Genomic DNA, 25542 nt, shown 5'->3' on the forward strand with positions numbered 1-25542 from the left:
CAGCAAAGCCTGTGGAGGCACTGGCATAGAAGCCAGCAGCAAAGCTGGCAGCAGCACCGACAGCAAAGCCTGTGGAGGCACCAGCAGAGAAGTCGGCAGCGGAGCCGGCAGCAGCATCGGCAGTGAGGCCAACGGAGGCAGAGGCAGTGAAGCCAGTTGCAGAACCGGCAGAGGCACCGACTGGCAAGCTGGCAGGGAAGCCCCAGAGAGGAAGTAACAAGGGCGGGGCTGACAGGAACTCCAACGGGGATAGCTGCGGGGTGCGGCAGAAGACCCCAAGCAGGGACGGTTAAGCGACGGATGGGCCCACAACGTCCCAAGAAGAGTCGGCCGGGACACCATACCCAAGTGGGGTAAGCACCTGGGGCTGGGGCATCTAGGCACAGGGAAGACACGGGGCCCATAGGTTAAGGGCCCTCTTTATTCCTTTGTGGCCTTCAGGTTCACCGGTCGCATCTCTTTGGCAGTCACGGTGGTGGGGATCGCATGCTACGTCACAGGGTGGTTGGAATAGGGCACTAGGGATACGGGTTACTTGGATCTAGGTCCAGGGGCCTTGAAGCCTTCACGCTCGAGCTGCGACCCGGGGAAACTGGGACTCGTGGCTGGAGGGCCATGGGAGGCTGGGGAAGAAGCCAAGTGGAACCAGGGATGCCAAAGGGCCAGAAGACCTGCGACCCAAAATGGCAAGTGTAGGGGAGGTCGGAGCCCCGTGAGTGCCCTCTGAGAGGCGTGACAACCCTGGAGGCCACCTCGAAGGGGAACCACTCCACTGAGGTTCCATTCTAAGTCGTGGCAGGCGAGTTAAGGGGCTCCCCGGACGTCAGCCAGAGTAGCCTTTGGGGTCCACTCGCAAGCCCAGGACAGGCAAGATTGATAGTCCAGGCTAAGGCCGCACAAGAACACCTGGTAGAGCAGAGGCAGGCACAAATCCAATAAAAAGAGATTCTACAAGTATGTCAAAAGCAGGTCTCTTACAGAAGGCAAAAGGCAATCTAGTTACAGATGATTCAGAGAAGCCTACAGTATTAATAACTTTAACATTAGTTCTCACAAATAGGGGCAGCTACTAACTGACAAGTACAGCTGGCAGCAAACATAGGGAAGACGACAAACAACCTAGGGTATAAACAGATCAAGTTAGGAATTATTTAGATAAACTAGATTTTTTTCAAATCAGCAGGGCTGGATTAGATGTACCCTAGGGTACTGATGGAAATGGTCATTTCAGAGCCATTGGCTGTCCTCCTTGAGAACTTGTGAAGATCAGCTGACATCCCAGATGACTGGAAAAGGGCAAATATAGTGCCCATCTTTAAGAAAGGGAAGAAGGAGGATCCAAGGAATTACAGACCAATCAGCCTGGCCTCAATACCTGGAAAGATTACCAGGAATCTATGATGAAGCACCTAGAGGAGAAGACAGTGATCAGGAACAGCTTGCATGGATTCAACAAGAACAACTCATGCCTGACCAGCCTGATTTCCTTCTATGATAAGATGACAGGTTCTACGGATGGGGGCAGATCAGTGGATGTCATACAACTTGACTTCAGCAAGGTTTTTGACACTGCCTCTCATGACATTCTCATTAACAAACTAAGGAAATACAGAATAGACAAAAGTACAGTAATGTAACTGGTTAGATTATCAAACTCAATAAGTAGTCATCAATGGCTCTATGCCTAACTGGGGGGAAGTGTCAAGTGGGATTGCCCAGGGATCTGATATTGTTCAATATTTTCATTAATGATGTGGATGATGGAATTGAATGCATGCTTAACAAATTTGCGGATGACAACAAATTGGGAGGAGTTGCAGATATTCCAGAGATTAGGACTAGGTCCAGAATGACCTAAATAGACTGGAGAAATGGTCTCCAATCAATTGGGTGAGATTCAACAAGGAAATGTGAGACATTCTGCACTTTGAAGGGAATAATTGCATGCACAATTACAGCTGCAATTACAGCTCGATTAATCAAGTCTGCTGGAGCATAGTAATTACTGTGCTCCAGCCAGCCTCTGTGTCTCATGTATCAGTGTCCCTGCGCTTCAAAAAGGCAACAGGGGTGCTTGAACTAAAGCTCATCAAACAAGCTTTAGTTCAAGTGCCCTCACCACCATTTTGAAGTGCAGGGACACTGATACATGAGACACTGTGGTGCTTTAATTAAAGCGGCCCTCAGTACTATTCTAATTAAGCACCCTACCCCGCACCCCTGGAACATGTATAAAAGTTTCCTATGACCCAACATGGATTCCTGTTGACAGAAAGAAAAAAAGCCAACTGCATACTCGGTTGTATTAAAAGGAGTGTCACTTGCAAACCGGGGGAAATGATTCTTCCACTCTTCAACACCAGTGAAGCCTCACCTAGAATATCATGTCCAATTTTGGGCCCACACATCAAGAAGGACATGGACAGTTTGGAAACAGTTTAGTGCAGAGTAGCAAAAATGATTAGGGGCCTGGGAGGCAACATGTATGAGAAAAGGCTGAAAGCACTAGAGTTATTTAGTCTGGAGAAAAGATTGAGGGGGGATTTAATAACAGTCTTCAAATACCTGAAACGTGATTATAGAGAGGATGGATGTTTCTCTGTAGCTGTAGGAGACAGGGCTAGGGGAGCAATGAATGGCATCAAACTGCAGCAGGGGAAGTTTAGTTGGGAAATTAGGAAGAGCTTTCTGACTATGAGGGGGGCCAAGCATTAGAACAGGCTACCTGAAGAAGTCATGGACTCTTCATCCCTGGAAATTTTTAAGAGCCAATTAGGGAGCCACTTAGCTGGGTGGTTTAGTGAGGGATGATCTTGTCTTGAGCAGGGTACTGGACTAGATGACCTCACAAGATCACTTTCAGCCCTACTTGATTATGATTCTATGATGTAATACGTTTTTACTAGCCTGAACATATCCCTAAAGGGAGTATCTAAAGAAATCTGTGACTCTACAAAAGAGTGAAAAACACTGAAGGAAATCATGCCAAATATAAAATGTCAGCTGTAATTTTGCCAGATTCACAATATTTGCTACAGAAAATATTTAGGTACAATACAACACACAGGAATTCAGGCTACATACTAGAAGAGCTGGCTGTATGTTTTAAATGTCAAAGACCTATTTGCCAAAGAAAATGAAACATAGAGGAAATATGCAATTTTTTGGCTAGGAAAAATAGCTGCTGTCAAATATTCTGCCAAGGACATTTTCCAATTTCAGAATTTGTCTATATTCATCACAGGCAAAATTCTTGCAGGAATAAGGAGCATATTGTTAAATTTTATATGGTATAAGGAAAGACTGAGATCAAATACTGTACATGTGCATTAAATGAGAATAGACTGAATATTTCAGGGTTAGAGTGATATTGTAGCCATGGTGGTCCAGGAAATATGCAAGAGGCAACAATTTTTCTGGGTGATATCTTTTATTGGATCAACTGCACAGTTGGAATAGACTTAGACTAGCTTTCAAATACAATGCATTCTTCTTCAGGTCTATCCTAACCGTATCATTGGGCCAGTAAAGTATATCACCCACAGAAACTCTTTTCTCTCTAAATATTCTAAAGATTATTTGGTATTATTAAAACAGTTGGTTGCAAACCATTGTGGATTAGAAATATTCAAATCTAGCCAGACGCTTGTCTCTTAATAAGGAAGAAAACTGTGTCAATGTAAATATTTCTAGATTACCATGGATTAATATAAAATCACACCTTATAGAAGCATTTATATATTCTTTAGTGACATCTGTGAGTTTGGGATAATAACTAAAGAAAGGAAATATCCCTCTAAACCTCTGTAGAGGACTGGACAAGAAAGCCAATCAGCTCCCTTCCTTAATTTCAAGCCCTGTAATTCTAATTCTTTTAATTCATTGTTGACATCCATTACAGAAAATTGAGATTTAAATCCAAAGCACAAACCAAAAAGTTTTAACAACAGAGAATAATGGCTTGTATACTGTTGGCTCTCATTCACCAAATAAAGTTTTCTAATTTATTTAGAAATTAAAGCTAAATTTAATATGCCCCTTTTCCCTTGGTATCAGTATCTCTAATGCTAAGTATTGTATTTCTTAAATTCCTATGTAATTGGTTCTATACAGAAAGTTAACTTTAATAGAAGTGGTGTTATCTGTTCATTAGGATACAAAAATATAATTAATTTATATCAGTCTCGTCAGATATCTTTCCTAATAAAGCGATGTCCATATACGACACAGCAGGACAAGGATTTGGATGGACATATTGGCCTACAGGAATGGTTTTTGATCTGGTAAAGAGACTCAGAAATCTCTGTAGTATGATAAAAGAATGTTTCTTTATTAATTTTTTTCAATAGTACCTCACGTTGGTTTGGTTAAAGTATATAGATAAACTAAATGGGAATAAATGTTGGAAAAATTGTGAATGAAGAGATGTTGTGCTTATATGATGGGCATTTCCATTACTGGGATATGGTTCATAACTAAATATTATAAACAGTTGGATATTTATTACCCAGTGTCCTTATAGTTATTCTCCCAAGGATTCCTTACATGAATGCCACACTCAAAGAAGTGAAAAATTAATCTGTCATCTGCTAGTAATTGCTAGGCCACTGATTACCACCTTGGGAAGAAAACATGGGGAAATTGTCATTATGGAAAAAATTAATATACTAGTTACGTACCCAACAAAACAGATAACAAGTAGGTATTTCATAGATTCATAGATGTTAGGGTCGGAAGGGACCTCAATAGATCATCGAGTCCGACCCCCTGCATAAGCAGGAAAGAGTGTTGGGTCTAGATGACCCCAGCTAGATGCTCATCTGACCTCCTCTTCAAGACGTCCAGGGTAGGGGAGAGCACCACCTCCCTTGGGAGCCCATTCCAGACCTTGGCCACTCGAACTGTGAAGAAGTTCTTCCTATTGTCCAATCTAAATCTGCTCTCTGCTAGCTTGTGGCCATTATTTCTTGTAACCCCCAGGGGTGCCTTGGTGAATAAATACTCACCAATTCCCTTCTGTGCCCCCGTGATGAACTTATAGGCAGCCACAAGGTTGCCACTCAACCGTCTCTTGCGGAGGCTGAAAAGATCCAGTTTCTCTAGTCTCTCCTCGTAGGGCTTGGTCTGCAGGCCCTTAACCATACGAGTGGCCCTTCTCTGGACCCTCTCCAGGTTATCCGCATGCCTCTTGAATTGCGCCGCCCAGAATTGCACGCAGTACTCCAACTGCGGTCTGACCAGCGCCCGATAGAGGGGAAGTATCACCTCCTTGGAACTATTCGTCATGCATCTGCTGATGCACGATAAAGTGCCATTGGCTTTTTTGATGGCTTCGTCACACTGCCGACTCACGTTCATCTTGGAGTCCACTAGGACTCCAAGATCCCTTTCCACTTCCGTGCAACCCAGCAGGTCATTTCCTAGGCAGTAGGTGTGCTGGACATTCTTCCTCCCTAGGTGCAGCACTTTGCATTTCTCCTTGTTGAACTGCATTCTGTTGTTTTCTGCCCACTTGTCCAACCTGTCCAGATCTGCTTAGATGAGATTGATGTCATATATCTTGACTTCAAAAAAGCCTTCGATCTGGTGTCCCATGATTGTCTCTTGGAGAAACTGGCCAGTTGTCGCCTTGGGTCCTCCACGATCCACTGGCTGGAAAATTGGCTCTGGGGTCAGACCCAGAGGGTAGTAATTGATGGAAGTCACTCATCGTGGTGTCCTGTGACCAGTGGGGTCCCCCAGGGCTCTGTCCTTGGACCCATACTGTTCAACATCTTCATTAATGATGTGGACACTGGAGTCAGAAGCGGACTGGCCAAGTTCGCAGATGACACCAAACTTTGGGGCAAAGCATCCACACCAGAAGACAGGCGGATGATCCAGGCTGACCTGGACAGGCTCAGCAAGTGGGCGGACGAGAATCTGATGGTGTTCAACGCCGATAAATGCAAGGTTCTCCACCTTGGGGAAGAAAAACCCGCAGCATCTTTATAGGCTCGGCAGTGCTATGTTGGCTAGCACTATGGAAGAAAGAGACTTGGGGGTCATCATTGACCACAAGATGAACATGAGCCTGCAATGCGATGCTGCGGCTAGTAAAGCGACCAAAACGCTGTCTTGCATCCATAGATGCTTCTCAAGCAAATCCCGGGACGTCATTCTCCCCCTGTACTCGGCCTTATTGAGGCCGCAGCTGGAGTACTGCATCCAGTTTTGGGCTCCACAATTCAAAAAGGATGTGGAGAAGCTTGAGAGAGTCCAGAGAAGAGCCACGCGCATGATCAGAGGTCAGGGAAGCAGACCCTACGATGACAGGCTGAGAGCCCTGGGGCTCTTTAGCCTGGAAAAGCGCAGGCTCAGGGGTGATCTGATGGCCACCTACAAGTTTATCAGGGGTGACCACCAGTATCTGGGGAAACGTTTGTTCACCAGAGTGCCCCAAGGGATGACAAGGTCGAATGGTCACAAACTACTACAAGATCGTTTCAGGCTGGACATAAGGAAGAATTTCTTTACTGTCCGAGCACACCTTCAGGATGAAACTGGATGCTTATCTTGCCGGGATCCTATGACCCCAGCTGACTTCCTGCCCTTTGGGCGGGGGGCTGGACTCGATGATCTTCCGAGGTCCCTTCTAGCCCTAATGTCTATGAAATCTATGCTTGCAGCTGTTCCCTGCCCTCCGGCGTGTCCACATCTCCCCATAGCTTTGTGTCATCTGCAAACTTGGACAGAGTACATTTCACTCCCTCGTCCAAGTCACTGATGAAGACATTAAAGAGCATCGGTCCAAGGACCGAGCCCTGCGGGACCCCACTGCCCACACCCTTCCAGGTCGAAACCGACCCATCCACCGCGACTCTCTAGGTGCTACCCTCCAGTCAGTTCGCCACCCACTGGACTGTGTAGTCATCCAAGTCACAGCCTCTTAACTTGTTCACCAGTATGGTGTGGGATATCGTATCGAAGGCCTTTCTGAAGTCTAAGTATACGACATCCACCCCTCCTCCTGTGTCCAGGCGTTTCGTAACCTGGTCATAAAAAGAAACTAGATTGGTCAGGCACGATCTGCCTGCCACGAACCCGTGCTGATTTCCCCTCAGCATAATTTGTCCTGCCAGGCTCTCACAAATGTGAGCCTTGATAATTTTTTCAAAGACTTTGCCAAGGATGGAGGTGAGACTGACAGGTCTATAGTTACCTGGGTCCTCCTTCCTCCCCTTTTTGAAAATGGGGACCACGTTGGCCCTTTTCCAGTCCTCCGGGACTTGGCGCGTGCGCCACGAGCTTTCAAATATTCCTGCCAGTGGCTCTGCAATGATGTCGGCCAGTGCCTTCAGCACCCTTGGATGGAGCTCATCCGGGCCTGCTGACTTAAAGGCATCCAGTTCTTCCAAATGAGCATCCAGTTCTTCCAAATTTAGGTAGTTCATTATAATATTCAGACAAGATATATTCACGTACAAAAATCTAGCATACGTCTCCATTTTTAAAAAATTAATGGTTGATGTGCCTATTTGATAAATGTGAACAGAATCACTCAATTAGTAAAATCACCAGAAACAGCATATTGTAGGTGGTGTAAAAAAGCCCACTCCATGAGCGTCTATAAGACAGCTCGTTCTAATGAGAGCAGAGAAGTGTGGTTACCATAAAGTTGCATAATGGTTCTCTAAACAAACCAAGAAAAATCAGTTTCATAACAATTAATTGTTTATATCTGATGTTTATGTGGCAATTATTTGTAAACCTGTTAACATTTCCTAAATAAATAGTGTATAAATATTGGATAAGAATTGAAGCTCTTGGCAAAAGTACGATGTTAAATTTATTGAAAACTATTGAAAATACTAAAATTAAAAATAAAAAGTAATATTATATCCTGAAGGCATCTTAGTATTGATATGCTGATGACATGTCCTTTTAACCCTTTTAATATCCAGTAGACGTATGAAAAAGCAGGGTAAAGCTCTGTTAGAATTTTTGGCAAAACAGTCTTCCTCCTTATGAAGGTTCATGGCCTGAAGTAAAATTGTCAGATATCTTTCATCAGTGTCAGATGAGTTCTGTTGAAAAGAACAAATTTCAAACTTAACGTTAGAAGTTTGAAAACCTTATTGCTTTATGTTGAAGATACTGTGAAAATCTGCCTTTAGGCAGAGCACAAGTATAATGGAAATGAGGTTTCTTTATGTTTCAAAGATATCATTTTCTCATTATTTGTCTTTTTCTCCTTTCCCCTATCCTCCCCTCTTTAGAAAAATAAAGTTACCTATCTTATATGAGATGTACTGTTGCTGGAGTACATTTACCAGTCATACTGGGAAAGTCAAGTGACTGAAATCTTATTACCTACACTTAGTTTTAACAGCCCTTCACCCGCATACTGGTCAATAAACACATGGACTGATCACAAACAGCTTGCTATTTTTTATGTTCTGGTTAGGATTACCATACATCCAGGTTTTCCCGGACATGTCCTCTTTTTGAGTCCTCCGATCTCTGTCCAGGTGTTTTTTTGAAATCTAAACCAGTGTCTGACATTTTTCTCTGCTCTGCTGGTGGGAGCAGGGGGTAGGCATTTGGAGGCAAGGAGCAGTGTGTGTGTGTGTGTGTGCGCACGCGCACAACTGTACAGCCCATGTGTGTGTGTGCACGCACAACTGTACAGCGTGCAGCCCGGCAGAGTGGTGGGAACAGCCCCAGAAGCTGAATGCAGGTAAATCGGCGGGGGGGGGGGGGGTTGGAGGGCCAGGGCTTGGGGACTGTCTGGGGGGGCTGCATGTGTGTTGGAGAGGTGTATGGAGGGGATGGGTGTGTGAGGGGAGTGGGTACCTGTTGGGGCTGGGGCAGGCCAGGGCAGGGGGAAGTGCCTGCCCCTCCAGCAAGGGAAGGGGACGGGCCTTTTGAGGGCAGCAGGGCGCCCTGTGGCCAAGCTTGTAGCACAGGAGCTAGTGCCCATGCTGGTGGGGGTGGGTCAGCCAGGAGACATTGCCCGGGGGTGTAGGGGGACATAGCCAGGCTGCCTGGTGTAGCACAGGAGCTCCTTCCCAAGGCAAGGGATGCCACAGGTCTCCCCTCCTCTTCCCTCCACTGGAGCTGGACTCACTCCGCTGCCACCCGCATGAATTGGAGTCGCCATGCTCCAGCCCAGTTGGAATGGGGGCAGCTGAGGGTCCCCTTCAGCAGGGATGGTGGGAGCAGGGGGCTGCAGATTGGGAGTGAGGGGCACCAACAGGGCTGTGGCTGGGAAGCAAGGGCATGGGAGGGACTTGGGGACTTGGAGGTCAGGAGTACAAGGCACTACCAGGGCCAGGGGTGCGGGGAGGGGGAGGGGTCTGTGGGTTGGGAGTGAGGTGCTTGGGCCAGGGGGCTGCAGGTTGGGACTGAGGGCCTCCAGCATAGCCCGAGGGAGTGAGAGACTAGGTTGGGAGTAAGGGGCAGCAGCAGGGACAAGGGGCTGTGGGTTGAGAGTAAGGTGTTCCCCTGTCAGGTATCCCCTTTTTTGGAGCTGGAAATGAAATCTAGTAACCCTAGTTCTGGTGACATTCTGAAAGTTGTTTCTGTGCTAACAGTGCAGGTTCGGACTATTTCGATTTACCAGTTGATATCACTAGGCCGTGGGGGATTCATCTTCCATGTACTACTCAAAGGTGTTCATCAGCCAAGTGGAATTTTTTAGTTGAATGGTTTATTCCCTAAAAAATGCAGCAAACTTAGGTGTCTTAAACACTTAGGGAAGTTTAAACATTGTAACCAAAATAATTATGTTAATATTATATCAAGTATTTCCAATTAAAATGTTCTTTTATTAAAATAGTTAATGAGTTTCTGCAAATATCAGTTCATTTAGATGTGATAGTTTTCCCTTAAAGTAATTAGAGCAGATAGCTTTTCTTTGGGGATGAGCCATTTATACTTATGTAGTCTAAGCAGTTAGATAATTTAAGACAGGACTGGTAAAATATTCAGGGTAGCATTTGTTAAAACACTTACTTTCATGTTAATAGGTAACCTATCAACAATGTTCTCTTCAGTTAGCTTATCAAATTTTACCAAGCTGATTTTCCAGATGCTTCCTCATTTTATAGGACCTGTTCCATAAATGTGTTACTTATCTTTCACATGATGTAAAGAGAATTATATTACAGGTTTCCCTCAGTGTATGAGGGTTCTGTATGAGCAAATTCACACTTATGCAATGACCGTTTTATACCAAAAATTCATTATATGCAAAGTAAATTCACTCTTATGCAAATGGTGTTGTAGAAGCCCGCAGTCAGATGCTTTGTGTGGTACATTGTGGGAGTGACACGCACCAAAATATAGTCTCCTGTGTGATCTCTGCTCCTCGCTCATTGTCTGTGACACGTGTTTCTGTGGTTGCCATCCCCATTATAGCTTCTAAGCGTCCCGCTAGCTTATCTCCTACCCCTCTCCCTGGTCCATCACTGAAGCCTTCACCACCCTGTCTTCACACTAACTAAACATTCACCACCACCCTGTGCTTGTGTGCACTGTCTGCTGTTGGCAAGTACCAAAACTGTCTTGTAAAAGTGGTAGAAATGGGTCTGGGAGTCAGTACAGTCAAGGTGTTGGAACGTATCCCTAGTTGTTACGTTGTAAAGTGGGTTCCCTTTATGCGAATTTGAGTTATGAGCTGCTTTCCAGGAACACATGTACAGCATAGAGTGAGGGAAACCTATAGCGTAAATCTTAAGTAATGCAGTAGTGAATCATCCATAGTTTAAGGGGGGGAAAACATATTTTTTCCATGTGGGTACAAGAAAGGAGAAGAAACCTTACATCATGTGATAAAGCATAACAAGCATTGCCTTAGCTAATAGAAGTTAACAAAAACAAGCCATGAAAGGCAGGTGCAGTCTGGCTTCCTAGAAATCCAGACTACATTCTAGCTTCCAATTTACAAGCTAAGAAAAAACAATAAATTGAAATTCCATCTATATTTGAGGTCGTCCTTTAGGTTTCAGTCTTTTTTTCCCCCTATGTTGAAGACCTGATCTTCCCATGAAAGGAAATAAATTAGAGTTATTAAATAAACATATTTTCCCTCTCAAAAACTATATTTAAAAATTATTTTTAATTTGTTTATACTATTAGAGCTTCTCCATGTGAAGCTGAGCTTCAGGAATTAATGCACCAAATTGACATCATGGTAAGCAACAAAAAAGTGGAATGGGAAAGGAAGATGCGAGCTTTGGAAGCGAAGATGGATGTCCGGGATCAAGAATTAGCAGAGGCCCAAAGCAAATTGGATCAGAAAGGTCAAGAGGTACTTAATGAATGCCATCCCGTACAAAGATAGCATGTTTGAGGGAGTTTACTAGTAGCTTGTTCACTGAATATATTTGCTCATTGAACCACATCAGTGGTTCTACTCTGAAAAATTGCTACAAAAATCCCATTGAGAAGTCCCATATTTATTCTATTGCAATGATGCACAGACCAAATAAGCTCCATTTACAATTTTTAAAAAAAGGTTATCTGGTAGGTTTTTTTCAAGTGCTGCCTTGCTAACTCCATCCAGGATTTGAAAGTCAAATGCTTTTTTTCCTTCTTATGCATATTCAATAATTATAAAAGCTTTTCAGGTCTAATTAGGACCTCATGCATTCCATTCCAAGTGCATTATTATGAATATTGTTGTTCTTATTTATTCATTTGTATTGCAGTACTACTTATAACTGCTTGTCAAAGCCCAAAGCTGTTCTGTGCTTTGTAGAGATGCAAAGATTTATCTGCAAAGTATGAACTCAGAGTGCAATTTTAGATGGTGTCTTCAAATCATTTCCACAAGTGTAATTACAGTTTAGTGAAATGAAGTTCATATTAGATGTTGGCCTATAGGGCTGCTTTCAAGGAAAAATCTTAAATTACAGTCATGTATTATTACAATCAAATCACAATGCAACCACACAATGGACTTGATACTCATAAAATCTCACACAATGTTTATGCAATTTAGTTTGTGGTATGTAGTTTTACTTCTGAATAAATTTTTAAATGTCTAGATTATAAAATATTTACTTGTCCAGTAGTCTGATATGAAACTTTGTCTGTTTTAAATATTAACTTTTGGGAAGTATTTTGAAAAAATAAACCAGAATATGTATTCCAACTGTAGGTAGGGATGCTCAGACAAAAATTGGAGAACTTGCAGAAGACAAAATATGAAATGGTTAAGAATTATGAAGCTCAACTTCAAGCTCTGAAATCCCAAGTAAGGAAAAAGTCAGATTCAGTATGTTATGGGGGTTGTGATATATTCAGGTTAGTTTAGTAGATATTGAACTGTTTTTCTAACTTTATCATTGTAACTTCATAAAAACGTAGGAAAAGTAGTGCTTTAATGGACCTCAGGAGGTCATCTAGTCCAGTGGGGGGGTTAACTTTTTAGACAGATGTGCCACAAATTTGGCCCTCACCCTCCCCAAGTGCCACTCCAATCCCTTTCACCTGCCCAATCTGCTATTCTGCTTTCTGCTTCCTGTCCTGTATGCCTCTACGCTGAGTGTCGCCTCCCTGATCTGCCATGTGCCTCACACACAGGCTGCCCATGCTAGTTGTAGCACATGTACTGCAGATTGGCCACTCCTGATTTGGTGTAACCTTCCTGATCAAGGCAGGACCATCTCCAATTAAACAACCATGTCTACATGAGATCACAGCGTCACATCACAGTTTTTGCCACATGACGCTACTATGCAGTAGTATCAGCCTACTGCATAGTCAGTGTCTTGTGTAGACATGGCCAACCAGTAGCTTAACAAACTGAGTTAGCATCCTCCCACCAGTTCCCTGAGTTGGTTGAAGTCACTTTTTTGATGTCCAGTACCTTTATTCTGCTGCTCTCTTCCTTTCTTCCCCTTAGGATCATGAACTCTATCATTTTGTGGTCACAGTCGCACGTTACCTTCCATCTTCCCATTCTCAACCAAATCTCCTGTTGGAGAGCAACAGGTCCAGAAAAGCTTTGTCCTATTGGGCTTTCTGCCACCGCACCGAAAAGTTATCCCTGGCAGACTCCCAAAACTTGATGCACTCCCTCTGCATTGCTATTACCCTCCCACCTGATGTCAGGGTAATTAGAGTCCCACATGAGCACCAGGTCTTGTGATTTGGAAAATTCTATCAGTTGTCTGAAAAAAGCTACAACAACTTCTTCCTGCTTTGGTGGTCTATAGTTGATGCTCACCATGACATCAGTGATCACCAAATAATAGAATTCTTCATAAGACATTGAGTGGGTAAGGTAACTAGTAGGGTAAAAGTGCTAGACCTTAGGAAAGCTGATTTCAATTAACTCAGGCGATTAGTCAAGGACGCACTGCAGAGTAGGAGTTTTGAAGAGATGGGAGCTCAGGAAGGGTGGTTGTGCCTTAAGGAAATGATCCTTTGGGCACAGAAGATGATCCTGATGCAAGGAAAAAGAGGGAAAGGGGCCAGGAGGCTTCCTTGGCTGACCAGAGAACTCCAGGGCAGCCTAAGGGCCAAAAGGGGGGCACATAAAAAGTGGAAACAGGGAGAGATTACCAAAGAGGAGTATACCTGTGCTCGCGCTTGTAGGGAGGCAGTTAGACGGGCCAAAGCTACCATGGAGCTGAGGATGGCATCCCAAGTAAAGGATAACAAAACATTGTTTTTTAGCTATATAGGGAGTAAAAGGAAGGCCCAGAGAGGAATAGGACCCCTACTAGATGGGCAGAAGCAATTGGTGACAGACAGGGGGGACAAGGCTGAACTCCTCAACAAGTTCTTTGCCTCAGTGTTCCTAAGTGAGGGGCAAGACAAGTCTCTCACTGGGATTGTAGAGAGGCAGCAGCAAGGCGCCAGACTACCATGCGTAGACCCTGAGATGGTGCAGAGTCACTTCAATGTCTTCATCAGCGACTTGGACGAGGGAGTGAAGTGTACTCTGTCCAAGTTCGCGGATGACACAAAACTGTGGGGAGAAGCGGACACGCCGGAGGGCAGGGAACAGCTACAAGCAGACCTGGACAGGTTGGACAAGTGGGCAGAAAACAACAGAATGCAGTTCAACAAGGAGAAATGCAAAGTGCTGCACCTAGGGAGGAAGAATGTCCAGCACACCTACTGCCTAGGAAATGACCTGCTGGGTTGCACAGAAGTGGAAAGGGATCTTGGAGTCCTAGTGGACTCCAAGATGAACATGAGTCGGCAGTATGACGAAGCCATCAGAAAAGCTAATGGCACTTTATCGTGCATCAGCAGATGCATGACGAATAGATCCAAGGAGGTGATACTTCCCCTCTATCGGGCGCTGGTCAGACTGCAGTTGGAGTACTGCGTGCAATTCTGGGTGCCGCACTTCAAGAGGGATGTGGATAACCTGGAGAGGGTCCAGAGAAGGGCCACTTATATGGTTAAGGGCTTGCAGGCCAAGCCCTATGAGGAGAGACTAGAGAACCTGGATGTTTTTAGCCTCCGCAAGAGAAGGTTGAAAGGCAACCTTGTGGCTGCCTATAAGTTCATCACGGGGTCACAGAAGGGAATTGGTGAGGTTTTATTCACCAAGGCGCCCCTGGGGGTTACAAGAAATAATGGCCACAAGCTAGCAGAGAGCAGATTTAGATTGGATATTAAGAAGAACTTCTTCACAGTTTGAGTGGCCAAAGTCTGGAATGGGCTCCCAAGGGAGGTGGTGCTCTCCCCTACCCTGGGGGTCTTCAGGAGGAGGTTAGATAGGCATCTAGCTGGGGTCATCTAAACCCTGCACTCTTTCCTGCCTATGCAGGGGGTCGGACTCAATGATCTATTGAGGTCCCTTCCTCCCCTAACATCTATGAATCTATGAATCAAGCTTTCAGTTCTCCTCTCTGACCTTAACCCAGAGGCTTTCAGTGGACCTGCCTCCCACTTATGTCACATTAGAGCAAGCATGTGTTTGTTTCCTATTAAGCAAAACCATCTCCTTTTTTCCTCTGCCAATCCTTCCTGAACATGGTATAACCATGCATCACAGTATCCAGTCATATGAACTATCACACCAACTCCTCATTATCCCAATTTCATCAGACTTCTGTGATTGAGCTAAAATTTCCAATTCTATTTGCTTACTCCTCATGCTTCTTACGTGTGTCTATAAACATTTTAAGTAACTAGCTGATTGTCCTGATTTCTTTCTGAGAACATTGCTAAGGCTCCTGCTGTTGCCTCCTGTTGCTTGGCTGTTAGCCAGTGACCTAGCTCTCTACTTACCTCCAGGTTTTGGCATCTGTCCTCTCTTGAACCGAGTTTAAAGCCATTTCATATTGTGAGCTTAATTTACTTAATATTGTGTGTTTAGTTTGCTGAGCTTCAGTCTCTGGTGCTTCTCAGATTTTAACAATGTAATTTAGGCCAGGGCTGTCCAACTGGTGACCTGGGAGCTGCATGTGTCCCACCTTCCTCTCATCCAGCCACCATTTCCCCACAGTTGCTCCTGCTGAGGGCTCCTCACCCTCCTCCACCTTGTACTTTTTGCTCCCACTCCTGGGGTGGGGCAGCACAGCAGAAAGGGGCTGAAGTGCCCGTGCTGCACATGTTCTGGGAGGGAGGCCTGGGCTGCTTGCATTGTGTGTGTGCAGGAAAAGAGGGAGCCGGGCAGCCTAGATTGCTGGTGGGTGCTGCATGTGGCTGAAGTAGTGGGGAACCAAGATGCCTGTGTTGCAGCGGGGGGAAGGCCTGCCTACCTAGTGTGCACAGCCATGAATGATGGAGCCAGGTTGCCCATGTGACAGGGGAACCCAGGGGAGGGGCATGCAGCCTGCACAGCTTACAGCTCCTGTGTCTGCTGCCTGTGCTGTGTGCCCCCCAGCTTCCTGGAAGTTGGACAGCCCTGGTCTAGATAGTTCTAAGTTTGGTCTTAATGTTATTCATCTGATGCAGGGGTGTCAAACTCACCATCTGCCCTGGGCTGGATCCAGACCACGGAGCTCCTCATGGGCCAGATTGTTATGTAGCAGTGGCAGAGGTTAATGCAGACATCACTCGTTCTCTCTTCTCCCCTGTGCCTCCTCATCATGGAATCCCCCTGGGGAATGATTACTTGGGACACAACTGTGGTCATGTCTGATCTCTGAGAGCACCCCCTGAAGCCAGTTCATGCATGACTTTTAGAGTTTGAGGGGCAGGGGATGGAGCCCTGGCTCCTTCCTGCTCTGAGACCTTGTCCTTTCAGTCTCTCACTCTCCCTGATTGTTTGGTAGTCCTGGCTCCTGAAAGAGGGACTTTATCTCTTGTTGGGAAGAACGAATGCAACCCAAAGTTCCAATCATCAAGACAGACAGACAACTGCTTTTGAATAAAGGCCACCCAGCCAGAGGTCCTGTGCCCCCCTCCAAAGTGTTAAGTAACCAACCCTGCACAATTTAGAGCACACATAAAAGTAACTCAGCTTTTTTTCTCTTCAGTCTCCCAGTTTCAAAGCCTCAAAACTATTCCACAGGTTTTTCTAACCAGAATGTGTCCTACAGACAACACATTGCTTGTCCATTCCTTGCTTTGTCCATTGTCATGTTTCGCTCTCTCTCTCTCTCTCTCTCTCCTCTAGGCCTGAAATCCCCACTTTTGTTGAAGGGTCAACAAAGCTATTCAAGTCTCTGTAGATGGATGTGTCTTCTGTCACCTGGGGAAGCCAGTAACTCTAGCTTCACTATCTCTTTAACCCAATCTTTTCCCATGAACTAGCTTTGTAGGTAAACTGAGCCATGCAACATTATTACAACATGAACACAGCTAACACAGAAATATTACCAAAAACCCGTAGACCATCATATCCCCACCAGTGACACGTCACCAATGGGTCTCTGTGTCCTTGATTTCAGCAGCAGGCCTTCACCTTTCTACAAATGTCACGGAGCACATGAGCAATATCCATATACTGGATCTAGCCCACAGGCCATAAGTATGACACCCTTGATCTAATGCTATTTTCAGTAATGTCTATAGGTGAGAAATAGGAAGAAAACTCATCCAGCATTTGAACTTAATCTCCAAATGCACTTTCCAGTCAAATTTGAAATGAAACTTGGACTTGGCATGCCCAAGTACGGATCCATGATTTTGACCTTAAGTCAACAACATTCCTCACTCATACCATCAAGCCTTCCAAAGGATCACCTATTCTTTTTACATTTTTGTTATCTCTTCTGTCATCTCTTTGAATTTGTTTCTCTTTGTAAGGTGGGGAAATTGACTTGATAAACAGATTTATAAGCAAGCTGGAATGTTTTGCTTATTACCCAATTAATATTTTCAACCATGTAAGAAAGTGGCTATGGAACAAAAGCTGTTTTGTAACCTGAAGTGGTTCCCTGTGTTAGTAAGAAGATTTACATCTTGGCATGATATGTTAAGCATAATGGAGTGAAAAAAGAACACCGAGCGCATTTACATTCAGTACTATTAGCATGGAGCAATAAACTCTGTTACATATTACATTGGAGTTTATTGCTCCCAGGTAACACATTTGAATATATGCCCAGGACCAAAGCATGTTGAGCCAGGTCAGAGCAGCCCCAACTGGCAGAGAGCCCGAGGGAATCAACCTGTCAGCCTGGGACCACTCTGACTGAGCTCAATGGGCTCCAGAGTAGCTGGCTGGGGCATGAGGGTGCTCCAGTGTGGAGCTAGCCAGCAGGGAGCCCCTGCACTGTACCCTCATCCCAGCCATCCCAATCAGCATCTACATACACGTGTTGCTGCACACTAAAGAACTCTGCCATAGGATAACACTTGTATTTAAAGTGCTAACCTGTGACGGAGTTAATTAGTTTCCTGCAGCCTAACAGGGCTGCATATGTAGTTGTTGAGACTTTACTGGGGAGCTAATTAGGCAGCTCTGCAGTAAACATCTCATGGAGATGTGCCCACTAAATCTTAGCTCTAGTTGTTGGGTTTGTTTTAGAATAGCAAACACATCCTTCAGCTATAACCGATATGTTTCTTATCTTCCAGTCTCAGATTTCCTCCTATCCCCTGACATCATGAATAATTTACTGTCATCTCAAAAACTGGAAAATCTGAGCTCCAGATTTTTTCTCTATATCTTTTTCACTATATCACAACTTTCTGTTGCTGCTCCTTGTTAGGGAGGCTTGACAACATGGGGTCATCTTTCATGACACTTTTACCATTCAGGGTATTTCTTCCCAATACATCAGGCCATGATAAAATTCTTTCTTTTTATGGCTTCATAATATTTAAAAATCATTTTGACTGTGCCTAGCCATCCAAATAACTAAACAATTTCTCTATACTCTGAATATCTCTCATCTCTATTAGTGTCACTTCCTTCTGTCTTGTCCTTACAAAAAGGACCTTATGAAAATTCTCTTTATGACTCAAGTCTTTTAACCTCTTCACTGGTTCCCCTTTGTTCTATGTATGTAAAGTCTGGACTTCTTCTTCTGGCTTTTCAGACCACACCTTTCTTACTTCTAGATTGCATCTCCAACAATCTTATTTTTCCTTTCTCCCATATCCTGTGTTCTGCTAGAGACGCCTGGCTTGTCGTCTTCATTTAATTTTTGCATTCCTACCTCCCTGCCTTCTTCTATGCTGAAAGCAGCATTGCCTCCCTTCATGCTGTCTTTAAGCAACACCCTACCCTGTACTTCTTTGTATAGTGTTTAGCACTGTGATTCAGTGCTGAAAAACAATACACTATAATATAGACCTCTTTTGATCTAAGTACCCCAAAATTTAGGATCTCTCAGATAGTTCCAATTGGGAGGAACAAGGTCTTTATACAATCAGGTTCTTATTTGACACATTTATGTTTATTTACAAAAAATCTACAAAATCTTCTCGCCCCAAACACAACAGGAACCAAACAAATGACTGTGTGCACAGTTCTCTCCTTTTCCATCAGCCCCTAGTATAGAAGCGCTCTCAGTTTTTTTCCAGGGCCATGCTCCCAGTTCTTGTTTTGGTCTTTTCATCTCTGCTTCTTTCAAATACAAGCAAAAAGAACTGTACCAATCCATGCCTTAACCTCTGTGGGCGCATCTACATGTGCAATTAAAGCACTACAATAAACTCCAGTACACATCGTGCCAGAGTTTATTGTTCCCAAGTGCCATGTTTAAACATGTGTCCAGAACCGCAGCATGTTGAGCCAGGTCGAAGCAGCCCCAGCTAGCAGAGGGCCCAGGAGGGTCAGCCAGCCAGCCCAGGGCTGCTCCGATCTCATTCAACGTGCTGTGAAGGGGCTGGCTGGGGCATGAGGGTACTTCAGTGCAGGCAGGCAGCCCCCACAGTTAAGCACTTTCATGCCCCAGCCAGCCAGGGCAGTGTTTACACATGTGCTGCTGTGGAGGTTTTTTTACTCTGCAGCAAGACAGTACTTGTATTTATAAGTACTAATGTATTTACAAGTACTATCCTGCTGCAGAATAAATTAGTTTACTCCGGCCTAATAAGGGCACACATGTAGAAGCTGAGATGTTTACTACACAGCTCGTTAAGCAATTGTGCAGTAAACGCCTTATGTAGATATGCCCTGTGTTTACTATGTCAGTCCTTGAGAAACCTCTCAGTCGGTATAACATCGCCTTTGTTCAGATTTCTTTTTTGTCCCAATGGCCTCTTATAGCTTATTGCTAAACATCAGTCATTTAACCTGAACTTTCAGTTTAGGAGGAGTTTGGTAACATCCATATGCAGTATGACGTTAGTTTTGGGTGATTTAAATTAATACTAAAAATGACCTAAAATTTACTGAGAAGCAAAGTTTTGGGGGTAATACCTTTGGTTGGACCACCTGCATAGTTGGGAGGGATGTTAGACAACCTTGTAAGTACATGGTGCCCTTTCTGAGGTCTGGCCTAGACCTGAGGAAAGGCACCATGTACCCAAAAACTTATTATGCAGTTGGTCCAGCCAAAGGTATTACACCCCCAACATCAACTCACAAAAAAAAAAGCCTTGCCTCTCAGATATTCTTTAAATTATTACAGCTACAGCAACACTTCTGCCCGACTAAAATTTACCAGCATGTATGCACAAAACATTTTGGCTGAAGGACTTATAGCTTTTAGTCCCCTAAATCACGGGTCAGCAAACTATGGCCCACAGACTAGATCCAGCCCATGATGAAGAGACTGGATCTGGCCTGTGGTTGCTCAGAGAATCAGCAGCACGCTTCAGCTACAGCACTAGAGAAGGCATCTCCAGGGTCCTATTGCCTGCGGTTTTCAGTTTAATCTCTCTGTTGAAGCAGAGGAGGCATCCCTGGGGTCCTAGCACCTACCTTTTTTTTTATCTGTTCCCTTCATAGTGATCTGTGGATCACTGGGGGAGTATGGGGGTGCAGCTTGTAGCTAGGACTGGATTGCAAGCAGTACCTTATGGTGGCAAAAGTTACCAGTACCTGCAGTAGATTATTTGAAAAAGTTTCCTTGTTAAAATTTATAAAATGTTTACAATTGTGATGGCAATGGCCATTTCAATAATGGCCCAGTTCCTTCCACCTCAATTCCTTTGAGAATCCAACTCCTACTGGCTGCCGTTCTCCTCTTATCCTGTGGCAAATGTCTTTTGCTACTTAGTTTGCCTATTTCCATGTGGTACCCATCACTTAAGTGCTCCTCCCCTTGGCATCTTCCACTTGCCATCTGTGGCTGAAGAGCCATCCTTTCATTGTAGGTGATACTGTGCAAAGTAATATTTAGTATCCAAAGATTAATAGGCATTTTTGACACCTGATGATCCTGAATTAATGGAGTCCTCACATTCCTAATAGTTCAACAGGTTTCATGTTAAAATTAAGCTTTTAAGCATCTTAAACAGTTTAAGATTTTCATGAATAAGTACACAGAAGCCAGTAACTCCTTCATTCTACTTACTGAAGTACCTTTAAAATTGTCAACACAAGATGGCACTAAACAAATGCAAAACAGTTCATATAAACATAATACAGGAAGCAACTTATATGGTTAAAAAGAAGTATTGTACAAAACTGCAGTAACATAAAACAGCTATCAAGTCTATCTGTGTTTATCTGGGCAGTTTCTAAACATTTGTGGTTGGCTGAAAACTTGGTCTTGGTCATCTTAACAACTCGTAAGTGGTACTTTTTTGCACAGTCTGAATAATTAGAATGTTTAAGTTTAATTTGCCAATATAATTTAGATAAAAGGCAAGTAGGTTGGATAGGATGGAACAGCTACGCACGTTATCATATTTATATCTCCTTTTGTTTTTAGTTTTCTAAACTGACACATAGTTATGAAAAGTTACAGTTACACCAACTAAAACAAGACAGGGTTCAAGATAAAGAAAGAAGTCAAGAAAATCAAGAAGCTCCATTTGAATTCAGCAATTTAAACCAGAAATTGGAGGTAAGCATATTTTAATTATAAGAAATTAATATAACTTTAGGATTAAATGTAGTTTAAAATTGCACACAATTCCTGTCTTAAGCTTTTAGCTTATATAGCTCACTATCCTTGATTGCTAATGTGCATGTTGGATACTGTCAACCAACAAGCGGTAACTCTGGAAGTATTCTTTCAATATTTGGAAGTATTCTGGAAGGTTCTTTGGGTTAATCCGATATCTTTTATTAAACCAACTAAATAGTTGGAGAAATATATCTTGGCAAGCTTCCGGGTTTAAAAACCCTTCGTCAGGCTAAAGAAGCATCTGCAGTTGGTGTGTGCTCTTCCTGGGTGGAATGAATAGTAAAGAAGCCAGAGGCTGGTATTTTCCTGCCAGAGTGAGGGGGCTGGACCCCTGACACCTAAATTTACATTTTCACTGACTGGCTTTTTTGCATGCATAGATTCATAGATTGTTAGGGACTGGAAGGGACCTTGCAGATCATCAGGTCCAGGCCCCCCACTCTAGGCAGGAAAATACCAGCCTCTGGCATCTTTACCATTCATTCCATCCAGGACAAGTCCTCCGACATCGTCCTGGCTCCTCTCGTCTGTTGTGGACCCCTCCGGTGGGTCCAGCTCTGAGTTGCTCAGCATCCGCCAGCGCTGCTCGTGTCTGGCATGGGAAGCACCCTCGCTGTCTGCTCCCCATGGTGCTTCCCCCATGGTCTCCCCGGTGCCAGTTTTTATTTTAGCTGGGAGGCGTCCGGGGATGACGTCACCCACCCATGCTGGCATCAACTGGAAACAGACACAGCTCACAAACCACGCGGGCACTTTGTGCCAGCGCAGCTTGTTCATCTCTTCCCAGCCTGGAATGAGTAAGTTTGCCCTGGCTTCAGGGTTTTTCCCACAGGGATGGGCTGCCCCCGGGACAATAGTTTATGGTCAAATCTCCAAATCCAAATCAAATCAGGATAGTGATTTGAATCACCGAATCAAATCACTGTCCCTCCGAATTGGCTGAATCCGAATCGAATGCTTGCTGCTTTGCACAGGCGTAATAGTCATCCACGGACTGACTTGAAGCCACTTCCTAAATAGCTGTATCATTATGCACCCAACCGGGAAGCTGAAAGTCCTGGGTCCTAGTCTCCTCTCACCCAACAGGAGTTTGATCCCAAGTCTCTCTGCTCAGCTCAGCATTCTAATCACCACGCCACAGGTCAGTCACTATCCAGCCTGGATTTTGAAGTTCTCTGGGCAGCCACAAGAAGGGCATATGTGAGACCTGGAAGAAGAGCAGAAGCCAAAGCATGTCTGGCCCAAGTGAGGTAGCTGCTGGCTTGGAACTGAGTTGGCCCAGTTTGGGCCCTTGCTCCTAGTGAGGCAGGCGGTTTCCTACTTGTAGTGTCATCATTTTGAAGCTGACACCCTGGGCAGCCACAAGAGGTAGGTCTGTGGGAGATGTGGGGCCAGGAGGAAAGGAGTAAACCAATGTTGAGGTTAGTGGCTCAGCTTCAGAAGGAGAATCCATGCCCAGCTCAGGGTTGGCTGGGAGCTGTCCCACCAGTGTGGGAGCTGCCACCAAGCTCCTGGCTGGCATGGAGTTGTCCTGTTGGTGGGGCAGCTGCCAGTGAGCCCCCAGCTTAACAGAGAATCTCCACCCAGCCAGGGGGTTGGCCAAGAGCTGTTCAGCTGCCCCACTGGCAGGACAGCTCCTAGTCAGCCCCCAGCTGAGCAGGGAAGCAAAATGCTCCCCAGTTCTGGCACTGCTCAGCTCCCAGCTCCTGTGGCATAGCTTCAACAGGAAGAACAGAAAGAGACCTACAGATATTCAGTTAGTTGATGATTAGAGCATTCACTTAGCTTCAAATACTCAGGCAGAGAAAAAAATAGACTTCAGGTCTCTCCTGCATGTCCTAACCACTGAGATATGGAATAAAATTAGGTGGGCTTATCTACATGTGCAATTATGGTGCATGAATAAACTGCAGAGCTTTTTGTTCCAGAGTTTATTGCTCCTGGGTATGCCATTTGAATGTGTGCCTCAGAGCAATAAACTGCAGAGCTATAAGCTTTGTCTTTTATTCACGTGCAGCACAATGAGCTGGGGCAGAGCATTCCCAGCTGGCAGGGGATTCCAGGGGCCAGCCTGCCAGCCCGGGCTGCTCCCCACAGCTCAATGTGCTGTGGAGGGGCTGGCTGGGACACAACAGTGCTTCAGTGCACTGAAACACCCCTGTGCCTCAGCCAGCCAAGCAGCATCTACACGTGTGTTGCTGCAAAGTTTTTTACTCCATAACAGGATAGTACTTGTATTTACTAGCCTGCTACAAGTACTTTCTTGCTGCAAAGTAAATTAGTTTAGTTTACTCCAGCCTAATAGGAGCACATATATAGACACTGAAGCATTAACTGCACAGCTAATTAGTCAACTGCACAGTAAATGTTTCATGCAGATGAGCCTGGTATCCACTACTTTTTCTTCCTGCAGCTTTGTTTTGAAAGTACCTAATTTGCTCTGAGAATGCCTATCTCAGTTGTAGGAACCAATGTAGTAGGCAAAGGCATGCCTGATTTGGGGATTTCAGTGAATCTTAGACATGAGCTTCCAATACATTCAGCACTGTTAAAAGTTTAATTTAGGCACATTAGGACTTGGAATAACTCCAGCTTTAAGCATCAACTGAACAGTTTTAGAAATCTATATTTTGGACTTAGGCATCTAAGCTAGCAGTTAGGCTGGCCTTAAATGCCTAAAACTTTTTATGAGTGTAGTCTGACATCATAAGTAATATAGGGCAGGGTGTCTCCTCAAACAGCAGCACATGATTCACAAGGTGAGCCAAGAGATTTCAAATAGTAATGAATAGTGGTCATTTTTACGTGTGTGCTTTACTGCACAGTAGACTAATTTACTTTGCAGTAAAGTATCGCCATCTACATATGCGTGGAAATTGGGCCAGTGTAGACTAATTTACAGCACCATCAGATAGTCCCATCAGACACAGGTACTATCTGACAGCAGAGTAAATTACTGTGCTTAAACACACATGTAGATGGTGATGTCAGGAGTAGTTTACTCTGACTCGAATTGAACCAGTTTATTTATTTGCATTAATTGCATGTGTAGGTGCTCCCAATGTCAAAAAACATTCCAAGCTGTTATGATTTTTCTGAGTTCTTTTCTGTATTATTTCTCTGTAGTCAAAAAACAAAAGCTAATAGCTGGTGTTTTCTGAGGGGTGTCTTGGATCTATCAAGGTTAAGAACTACTGATATAGGAGCATCAACCTTCCTCCTTCATATGATAGTTTCTGCTTGATAAGCTACATTATCCGCCTTCTCAAATTAATGTGGCTGTTGTACCATTATAAAATCTGTCAGGATTTGGAATTCACCAGAGATACTAACAGTTATTACTACTACCATAATAACTGTTACTAAGAGCTAAATACATGACAGCCATGACATCTATAGACCCTGCTAATCTAAGAGTGACCTTATCCAATGTTAGAATATGAATACAATGGAACACAACGCTACCATTTGGTAAATTATGTAGTAGGAAAAATGAATGCTTGGAATATGTTCAGCAGATTCTACTATTAAGAAAATAATTATTGTAGTGAAAATCTATTAAGATCAGAAATACTTTAATAGAACCTTGAACCTATAGCCCTCAGTTTGTAATCTGAATATCCATTGTAAATGACTTTGTAGAGCTAAAAGAAAGGTTGTTTGAATTTACTTGAATGCAGAAACAGAAAGTAAGAAAAGAATATAGAAAGGCTATGGATCATTTAATGTTAAAAGGCATAGTTGTTGCTATTTACTGGGCATGTCTACATGTGCAGTTAATGCAAAACAATAAATTCCATGTCAAACAGTGTGCCCAGGAGCAATACACATGTCAAACAGTGTGCCTGGGAGCAATAAACTCCAGAGACTCTTGCACACGTTCACATGGTACACCTGGGAGCAATAAACTACGGAGTTTATTGCCGTTTGAACGTGTAGCCAAGAGCACAGCATGTTGAGCCAGGTTAGAGCAGCATCAGCTGGCAGGAGGCCCATGGGGGAGGGGGGAGGGGTTAACCTGCCAGTTTGGGGCTGCTTCCTCAAGTTCAATATGCTGCAGAGGGGCTGGCTGGGGCACAAGAGTGCTTCAGTGCAGGGCTAGCTGGCAGGCAGC

The 25542-nt window shown here is 44.2% G+C and overlaps 1 protein-coding gene and 1 long non-coding RNA gene across 10 annotated transcripts in view; one reads left to right on the top strand and one right to left on the bottom strand.

Moving 5' to 3' along the window:
* DEUP1 (deuterosome assembly protein 1) overlaps window positions 1-25542 on the top strand; it is a 114693-nt gene that overhangs the window by 15747 nt on the left and 73404 nt on the right. For 5 of the 7 annotated variants that reach the window (XM_059721293.1, XM_059721288.1, XM_059721295.1 and 2 more), the window contains 3 exons: window positions 11122-11293; window positions 12146-12241; window positions 21231-21365. In XM_059721293.1, coding sequence (XP_059577276.1) covers window positions 11122-11293; window positions 12146-12241; window positions 21231-21365 — 403 coding nt within the window. The remainder of the gene's footprint in view (window positions 1-11121; window positions 11294-12145; window positions 12242-21230; window positions 21366-25542) is intronic. The other 2 variants (XM_019483620.2, XM_059721302.1) reach the window with 1 other exon arrangement.
* LOC132248288 (uncharacterized) overlaps window positions 7811-25542 on the bottom strand; it is a 56955-nt gene continuing 39223 nt past the window's right edge. For all 3 annotated transcript variants that reach the window (XR_009459456.1, XR_009459454.1, XR_009459455.1), the window contains one exon: window positions 7811-8066. This is a non-coding gene — a long non-coding RNA (uncharacterized LOC132248288). The remainder of the gene's footprint in view (window positions 8067-25542) is intronic.

The sequence above is a fragment of the Alligator mississippiensis genome, chromosome 1 (genome assembly GCF_030867095.1).
Source record: "Alligator mississippiensis isolate rAllMis1 chromosome 1, rAllMis1, whole genome shotgun sequence".
In the NCBI taxonomy this organism is placed as follows: domain Eukaryota; kingdom Metazoa; phylum Chordata; order Crocodylia; family Alligatoridae; genus Alligator; species Alligator mississippiensis.